At 34.7% G+C, this 9,120-nt stretch overlaps 1 protein-coding gene across 3 annotated transcripts; it reads left to right on the plus strand.

Moving 5' to 3' along the window:
* Positions 1–542: 542 nt before the first annotated feature.
* On the plus strand, positions 543–8,626 carry LOC140960848 (sister chromatid cohesion protein PDS5 homolog C-like). 3 transcript variants are annotated; one of them, XM_073419148.1, is made up of 13 exons: positions 543–795; positions 1,350–1,553; positions 1,639–1,820; positions 2,795–2,921; positions 2,994–3,191; positions 4,704–5,573; positions 5,689–5,799; positions 6,267–6,340; positions 6,425–6,476; positions 6,568–6,654; positions 6,728–6,771; positions 7,726–7,800; positions 7,884–8,626. In XM_073419148.1, the coding sequence occupies exons 1-13, from the start codon at positions 691–693 to the stop codon at positions 8,365–8,367; spliced, it is 2,613 nt and encodes an 870-aa protein (XP_073275249.1). In that variant the 5' UTR covers positions 543–690; the 3' UTR covers positions 8,368–8,626. The 3 variants fall into 3 exon arrangements, with proteins under 3 accessions (XP_073275249.1, XP_073275250.1, XP_073275251.1); XM_073419149.1 differs by having other exon boundaries at positions 7,732–7,800; XM_073419150.1 differs by lacking the exons at positions 543–795; positions 1,350–1,553 and having other exon boundaries at positions 1,681–1,820; positions 2,750–2,921.
* Positions 8,627–9,120: the final 494 nt, after the last annotated feature.

The raw sequence follows: 9,120 nt of genomic DNA on the forward strand, positions 1-9,120 counted from the left end.
TTGTCTCTTTCATTTCAATACACTAAATCCTCAAAGAATTTATGTTTCTTCTATTTACTATAAAATCCAGATACAGGTGAACGGAGCCACAACCGGAGGAAAAAAAAAGGCTAATTCGTTGTATTGTACTGCATTGCATTGTAAATAAAATAAAATATGATTGTGTAGAAAAGCGTCTATGCCATGGATTTAAATAAATTTTAATAACACTTCCACTATTATATATTGATATTATATTATGCGTTAAAAAGTTGAGGCCCACAAATTTTTTCGATTTAATTGAAGAACGGTGTTATACCGTAATCCCTTGATTTTGATAATCGAAATCAAGAAAAACTTTGACATTGTTCTAACTTTTGCGTACTATTGAGAGAGAGGTACTGATGTGAAAAAAAAAAAAAAAACATGAAACGTTTTCAACTGTGCGACCAATTACCAAGAAATAGTTTAATAAGTAATTTCACACTTCTAGGGTTATTCTAGGGTTTTCACATATGAAATATATACAAAATATGAATATTATATATTTTTTGATAATATTATTTAATTTATATTATATTGGATCAAAAGAAATAACTAAAATTTCTCCCTACCCGTCGTTCTTAGGGTTCCTGAGTTCACGTTATTCGGTGCTGTTGAATCGAGCTGCAAATTGTTTATTTGTGTAGAACGATCTGTTGATAGAAAATTATGCCGACGCTTTCAGATATGGAGCTGGAAGAACAGCTCACAGCAGCTGGGAACGCTCTTTCTCAGCCCCCCTCTTCTCTCGATGAGCTCCTCCGTCTCCTCGATGTAAGCTATCTCTCTCCCTCCAAACTAATCTCTTGAATTGTGTTGTTTCATCTTCAATTTTTTTACTGGAAGGCGTGACACTCAGTTACTGGAACCATTGTTCAGAATTTCTAGTAGTTTAACCTACTAAAAGGATTCACTGTAAACTGAGTGATTGAAAAATTATAAACATCACAAGGTGCCTTGTTAATAATTACCTTTATTTTGTACGAGAAATCAATTATTTTTATCCATGTAACTATATACATATGTTCTTTGTTGGAGCAACTTGATCCTTGTTTCTGTTCACTTATATGAGTATATCCCTCTTATTTTTTTTTTTTTAAAGAGGGGATGCATGTTTTTGAGTAGAATATAACTCTCCTTCTACATATTACATTATTACTGATGGAATACAAAAGAAGATTCATTAGCCACCAAATGCTTTAATCGGGGGTAACAATCCTTAAATTCATTAAGATGAAAAAAATTCATTTCCAATTTGTTTATGCCAGCTAATTAATTATCTTGGTATACAGTCTCTTATATTTTTTGTTCTTTTGATTTGATTTAAGCGAATTGAGGAACTTCTATCAAAAGTGGAGCAGTCACCTGCCAAATCCATGCTAACTGCCCTTTCACCGCTAATGGATGCGTTGATTACAAAATATTTTCTAAAGCATTCTGATGTTGATGTAAAAGTAGGTGTGGCTTCTTGCGTCGGTGAGATCACCCGAATTACTGCCCCAGATGCTCCATATGATGATGACAAAATGAAGGTGATTCAGTTCTTACCCCATCTCTCACTACATGGGTGTTTTCCCCTGGGATGTTTTCATAACTTTTCATATGGGCATAATACAGGATGTTTTTCACTTGATTGTATCATCTTTTGAGGATTTGTCAGACACATCTAGCAGATCTCATCATAAGAGGGCCTCTATTCTTGAAACTGTGGCAAAAGTCAGGTCTTGTGTCATCATGTTGGATTTAGAATGTGATCAGATGATCATTGAGATGTTTCAGCACTTTCTTAAAGCTATAAGGTACATATTGGGCGTGTATTGATTGAGTGTTGTTTTATGTCTAGCCTTTGACAAGGTTTTATTTGCTTCACATTCCTTCAAGCCCATATTAGCCAACTTTCTACTGATTTTTCCTCGTCGTTGTACGTGCAAATTTGAGTTCTGTAAGTATATGAAATCTTTGGTAACACGTGAAGGATGAAGTGAAGTACTGAAGTAAGTATGTAAGTAAATGAAATCTTTTGATAAATATTTCAAAAACTTGATCAAAATCTTACAAAATTCAGTAAAGCTATAGGAACTATCTAGAAAAGAAACAATAGAGGTACTTGAGTAAGAGTTTTGGTAACACGTGAAGGATAAAGTGAAGTACTGAAGTAAGTATATGTGAAACTAGGCAATTTTGAAATTTGCAAAATTTTTCTTTTTCAATTATTCAAAAACAGAAAATTGATAATTAGTTGATATGCACGGAAATATTTATCATTTTTCTTTGCTCTTCGTGTTGACATTTACCTACCTAACTTTAAATAGTATTTTTTAGGCGCCTTTCTTAGAAATGGCTCACTGCTGAGTTTTTGCTGCCCATGCCTTGTGGTTTGTACCTCAAGCCTAAGTCCTTTTCTGGTGACATCAGGCATTATTAATCATGAGATACACAATTAAATTGATGAAAATTTCAATTGAAGAGATGAAACTGAGATTAATAATTACGCAATGTATTGATGAAGGGAACTTGATGTTGGATTTATTGAAAGAATTTATTAGAAATTGAATTTTGAGAATCTTTAGGAATATCTAGTGTGCCTTCAAAGTTTGGAGTTTTAGGTGGGTAATCTACACAACTGTACACTATACTGCATCATATTTGAAAAGGGATGGCAATTAATACTTGTTGGATTTTGGATTGTGTAACGATTAACCATGAAAGCTATGCTATTTTATGGCAGTGTTCAGTCTGAACTGCTTAAGTATTGTTAATGTGATACTTCCAGAGTTCATCATTCAGAAATCATTTTTGCATCCATGGAGACCGTTATGACACTGGTCATAGAAGAAAGTGAAGATATCTCTTCAGAGCTACTCAATCCCATTTTAGATACCTTGAAAAGGAACAATAAGGTTAATTTTTAGACTTTTATCCAAACTTTGAACCCTCCTTTATTTCTTTGCTAATTAATAGATGCTTGACAGGAGGTTCTTCCAATCGCAAAGAAATTAGCTGAGAAAGTTATTCAGAATTGTGCACTGAAGCTTAGACCTTATTTAACACAAGCATTAAAAACTTCAGATACTAATTTTGATGATTATAGCGGAGTTGTAGCTTCCACATGCGAGCCAAATGCTAGTACTGGTGGGCACAGTAATGAAAACATCTCCAAATACCGGAAGGTACAGTTTCTGTTCTATCACAAATCATCTTACCTATGAGTTCTTGCTTTCTGGTTTGGTAATCCCCAGAGTCTACATGTGATGTCAGTTTTACTTTCTTCCAAATTCAAACATTTAGGGAAGTACTATATCTATATGTCATGTTGTTACATTTTTGTGGTTTTGTTATTGTCATTAAGGATTTAGTTTGAGATCTTTGCTATTAAGTCTTGGCATACCTTACTTTTGAGGAATGGTGCTCAGGCATTTTAGTTAATTGATTTGTCAGATTCTGTTTTTCAGCTCCTTTTAATACATGTATTACCTTTATTTTTCAAAAAACTTGCTTGTATTGCCTCAATTTTTTGTTTTTATAAACTTACATGTTTTGCCTCTATTAGCAGATAAGCTAGTTGATTGGAATATTTGGTTTTTTAATTCCAAAAAGAAAATAATGTGCATTTCCTAGTTATAACAGTTCAAAAGGAAAAAAACAAGTTTTGCAGAATATAATTTCCTAGTTATTAGTGACAACAGATCAAATAATGTGCATTTCTATGTGATACTCTATGGAAGATATGTCACTTTCATTCATTCGTTATATGAATATTGATGCAATATGCGGTACATAAGACTGAGTTGATTGCGGAGCGAGAACATAGATACGCTTCAAAAATTTTCTCACGCTCCACTTTTGACATTTATAATTTTATCATTGTTTTATGTTGTAAAAAGTAAACCCGCTTAAATGTTCTTTTTTATATTATATACGCCTTTCCAAATGGGTTCATTATATTTGTCAATTCTGTCTTGCAATCATCACTTTGAAATAATTTCCCCATCTAGTTCTCGCCCTTTTACTGTTCTGTTTTTGTAAAGTTTCAACAAGTCAAATAATATGTTAAAATTGTAAAGGAAGTTGTTGATTCTTTCATATATTTTGGGATACTAGTGACAATATATTTATATATTTTTGCCTTTTGCACCAGCTTTGAAAGCCAATAATTTTTTATGGGCAAAAGCTCTCATTCGGTTGTAAGTGTATGACTGTAAATCGATTTTTTTTTCTTGCTGATGCAACCCCTCATTTTTCTTATTTTTCTATTATGATTTAAAATATGTTCATTGCTCAAGACCACCTTGTCTATTTCTCCTGGGCCATTCCTGCAATAAAGTTCTCACAAGTGTTATTGTGAAGTCTGACTAGGGTTAAAATCTTGCAAGCATAACTTGACATGTTATTCTCATTTTCTTATTATTCATGGTAACCATGACGAGCTTTGCTAGCCAATGACTTTTTCTTTCGCCAAAAAATGTACTAATTCTTGAAACCAAATGAATGATGGATAATTCTGGACACAGAGAGACCATGGGTAGCCTCAATTTGAAAATATATTTGTTAGCCAGAATTTCTTTTCGCCAAAAGGGGCAGAAGGATCACATTCGACTAATCAAGTTGGTGGATTGTGAATATTCACCAGCCTTTCCCATTTGCTTTAAAAGTGATTGTTTGATCTCATTGGTTTTGAACAGGTGGTTAAAGAGGGTTCAGCTGAGACACCTGTGCTGGATAAAGATGCCCCTGTGACAAGATCACCCAAGTCAATTAGCAGTATCAATGAGATCATGACTGAAGAAACAATTCCTGATGCACACTATTCAAACATGGCAGATTCTAGCCGAAATGTCGAGGACAAATCAATGTCCAAAAATGTATCTAATGATTTGGGTGCTCGAAAACCAAAGATCTCGGGGCTTAAAGTGGAAACCGATGCTAAGAGAAAGGGAAGACAGTTTAAACCTGATAATAATTTAGCAGTGTCTTCAGATCTTCTTGATGATCAGAAACAAAATGAGCAAGTGCCATGTCACCAAGACATTGCAGCTAAAGATGGTTCACCTGATGAGATTCTCTCTGTTGAAGCTGACATATCTTTGGACAATGTTGATGATGTTAGTATTCATCCTCTGCAATTAAAAGCAGTTGAGAAAGTGGATGTAAATTTAGCATCTTCAACTCAAAGCCCTGGCATACCTGCCAATAGTCGATCTAAGAAGGCTGGTCGAGCAAACAGGAAGGAGAACTTGGGTACAAAAGAGACTAAGAAGGCACTTGAAGGAACAGATATTTTAAAAGCAAAACAGCAGCGTCGCTCATTGAAAAAGAAATCTGACAAGACAATTGACAAGGATAAAGTTTTGGCGGAAGAAGTTTTATCCAAGAATGATCGTATGAGTACCAGTGATTCAGAGGCAAGATCACTGGATCCAACTGAAAAGTTGGGGGATGCTAGTAACAAGGTGGAGGATGGATCCTCTTTGTCACAGAAAGAAGTAAGGAAAAAGGGTGCACAAAAGAAACCTGATAGTTTGAAATTTTATTCCAAAGAAGATCATGGACAAGTAATCATGTTTTCTCTTGATTTTTTATTTATTTATTTTTAATTTTTTTTTCAGTTACTTTTCCTGACCGATATATTTTTTTGTTTCAACACATGCTTCTCTTTTTCATCTGTAGGACATGGTTGCCTCACCAAGGACTCCTTTAAAATCATCAAAAAATGAGGACAGTGTGGAAGAAACTAAAAGGATGAGTAATAAGAGAAAACGATCTCCAGGCATACAGAAAGTGCGTCATGTCTTTTTTTCTTTTATCGTGACTTTCATATCCTACTATAGAACCAGAGGTTTCTTGCACCTGTATTCCTCAAGTTTAGTTTGGATATCGGTCAAATCGAGGACATTATTATCTGTCTTATTTATGCTTGGTCAGAGAGATTTCCAGTTGCTTCTTTTTTTTTTTGAAAAAATGTTGAGATTTTGGATAATGAGAAAATTTGGGTGGGTTCCTCATCAAGTATTGGTAAGGACATCATAGGAAGTGGTGAATGTCCATCTCCCTTTTTGATAGTTTGTTTCTTATTTTTCCTTTAAAAAAACGAATGCATCGCATGTAATAGTATTGTTTTTGCCCTTGAAATATCTTTTGAAACACGTGTAAAACCGCTTTGTTGCGCTGGCATTTAGAGAAAGTGCACAACCAAACTTTCAACAATATAAGTCAGTTCAGTTAAGTTTATTGTTATTTTGTGTCAGACATCTGAGACTAAAGAGTACGGGGAGGAATTGGTTGGCTCAAAAGTTAAGGTCTGGTGGCCAAAAGATCAGATGTAAATCCTCCTTACATTCCACTCTGTACATAAAAGTGTTTATGAACAAAATTACTTTTTTTATGATGCTTTCATCGCTGTCAGGTTTTATGAAGGTGTTATTTCTTCTTTTGATTCTGTCAAGAAGAAGCATATGGTGAGGAAAAAATATCTTTCTTTCTTTCATTAATTACTTTGATTTGCATGTAAAACTTGTTTCAGTGTAAACTGGCTTCCATCTGAAATAGGTGTTGTATAATGATGGCGACAAAGAAGTACTAAATCTAGGAAGGGAGCGATGGGAATTGGTTGGAGATGATTCATTTGCTGCCGTGGTTAGAATTAAAAATTCGCTGATTTCTATTAAGACCTCATATATATGATATATTTGACAATTTGTGTGACTAGGGCAAATCTATTGAGCATTCAAGTCCTGATGCATCCTCAGACATGTAAGTTTATTCTCCAGTTGCTGCCTCTTCCATGTTTTGTTACTTCCTAGTACCCCTTCATGAAAAATAAGGTATTTATCTTCAACTATTAAGGCTTGCAGCTATATCTACTGTGTCAATTTATGGTAGCTGGGTATCCATCCTTGAACTATTGTCTGGGATTAAGGGATGAGATTTACATTTTTAGTGCAGGAGCAATGGGAAGATCCCTGGATCATCTGCATTTCCCCGTTAGAATTATGTTTCCTTCCTGAAACCAGTTTCCTTAGTCAGTCTATAGATGATGATGATGATGATTATTATTTTTCTTATTATTCTTATTATTTTATATTTATCCCTTCATTGATGTTAACAATGTGGAACTAAATAGAACGGGATGTCAGAATTAAAATGTAAATCCCGCCAGACTCGGCTGCTTGTATGCATAGTATGGTAATATGTTTTGTAGGGAGTAATTTTGGTCCTATTGTTTCCTGTTTTGTTGAATCTATTCGGCAAAGGGAATTATTTTACTAAGATGAACTTTTGTATGTCCATATATGATAAACATTTTATCATCTGGCCCATGCAACACGAACCAAATGAATCTGATAATTTGTGTTACTTTTTAGGCATATATGAATTCACTCAACGGGAAAACGCATGCTTTTCTCACAAGTTGCAACTATCCATTGAACTTTAGCAACTATCCGTTGATAATGTTCAAGTACTTTTTCCATTAACTTGGACTTTTCAAATCTTGAAAGAAGGTGAAATGGTTTAAAGCCATCAAAAGCTTATAGTGGCATATCTTTAAACAAATTCTCCAATCCCAAAACAAATTCCTAGACTTGCTGGAAAACCTTGCTAAAATTTGACCAGGAAATTTCCTTAGTGGGGAGAATTTTGATGGAGAAATTATCTTTTGGAATCATTTTGTGAATGTTTATGCTGATTATTTCTTTCTTTTACTAGGCGCAGGAAGAAGAAAGGTTTTCCCATTTCTGAATTGTCAAGCAAGCGGAGGAAGATAGACGGTTCACTTAAAAGGTTGTTCTTATAATTCTCAGTTCCCCCGTACATTTTTATTTAAAATTAAAGGTCAAATTATACTAATAATCAATGGCTTGTAGCAAGTCCACATCTTCTGGTAAGCCGAAAGATGTAAAGTCTGGTGGGAAATCTGGAAGCAAATTTAAGGATGATGGCAAAGCAGAGTTGAAGTCCAAAAGTAACTCAAAATCCAGTGGGAAATCTATAGCAGATCCTGTCAAGGATAAAAACCCTTCTCAGAAACACAGGGGCAAATCTCATGAAGATTCTGCCAAGACATCTGGTAGATCTAGAGATGATGTTGCCAAAACTTCGAGCCACTCGAAACCAGACCGCCATCGAAATGTCAATTCTAAAGGTAATACTCCACAAAGTGGCAGATCCAGTAGTGTCAACGGAACAGGGACAGCAAAATCTAGTTCGTCAAAGTTGAAAGAAACTGATCACATTAAGGGAAAAACCATTGACTTGGCAAAATCACAAGAATCCATCAGAGGGAAATCACCAGATAGTGCGAAGTCTCAAGAAAGTGAAACTAAGGCTGCAAAAAAGCGAAGGAGATGAAGTGCCTTATTAGTCTTCCTTTACGTTGCACTTTTCCTACAGTTTTCTGTGTGTTTTGATATGAAACTAGGCACGGATGTTGTATGTCTGAAGTTGACATGCCATTTTTAGATGGTTCTGCTGTTGATACTTGTCGTCAAGTCTAGTGATTTATTCTCAGACCATACGTAGGAATATATATCATATTGCAGACCACTCCTCTTGGAATATTTGGTTTTTTAGTTCCAAAAAGGAAAAATAAAAAAGAAGTTTTGCAGAATATGATTTCCTAGTTATTAGTTACAACAGACAAAATAATGTGCATTTCTATGTTGAGATACTCTACGAACGTATGTCGTGTTGATACATCCGTTATATGATGATCGGTGCAAGGTGCGCTACGCAAGACTGAGTTAATTGCCTAGCGAGAATAGTGATTCCAAAACTGATAATAATAAGAGGAATTGTATTTATGCCTCAAAAAATTATTTTGACGGGCACTTTTGATATTTATAATTTATCATTGTGTTATGTTAGAAGACAATCCTCATTAATCTGTTCAAGATTCAATTCCGATGTAATAGCTTTATGAGCTAACTGATGAACAACATCATTAACCGATCTTCTCATAAGCAGTAAGGAAATAAAAGTTGGGTTTTCCGTAATCGATTGAATCTCCAACACAACCGAACAATTGGGACCACAATCCTCATATTTACTCATCAGCTCTCGAACCGCCAGAAGTGAGCTCGAGTAAATGCAAATGTTGGTAAG

Source organism: Primulina huaijiensis, chromosome 16 (assembly GCF_012295235.1).
Source record: "Primulina huaijiensis isolate GDHJ02 chromosome 16, ASM1229523v2, whole genome shotgun sequence".
Classification (NCBI taxonomy): domain Eukaryota; kingdom Viridiplantae; phylum Streptophyta; class Magnoliopsida; order Lamiales; family Gesneriaceae; genus Primulina; species Primulina huaijiensis.

Bases quoted from the DNA above. Each gene is read 5' to 3' on its own strand.
- LOC140960848 (XM_073419148.1), top strand. From the start codon at position 691: ATGCCGACGCTTTCAGATATGGAGCTGGAAGAACAGCTCACAGCAGCT. The intron at 6,772-7,725 runs GTAAGTTTATTC...TTCTTTTACTAG, and splicing joins CCTGATGCATCCTCAGACAT to GCGCAGGAAGAAGAAAGGTT. The intron at 7,801-7,883 runs GTTGTTCTTATA...AATGGCTTGTAG, and splicing joins ATAGACGGTTCACTTAAAAG to CAAGTCCACATCTTCTGGTA.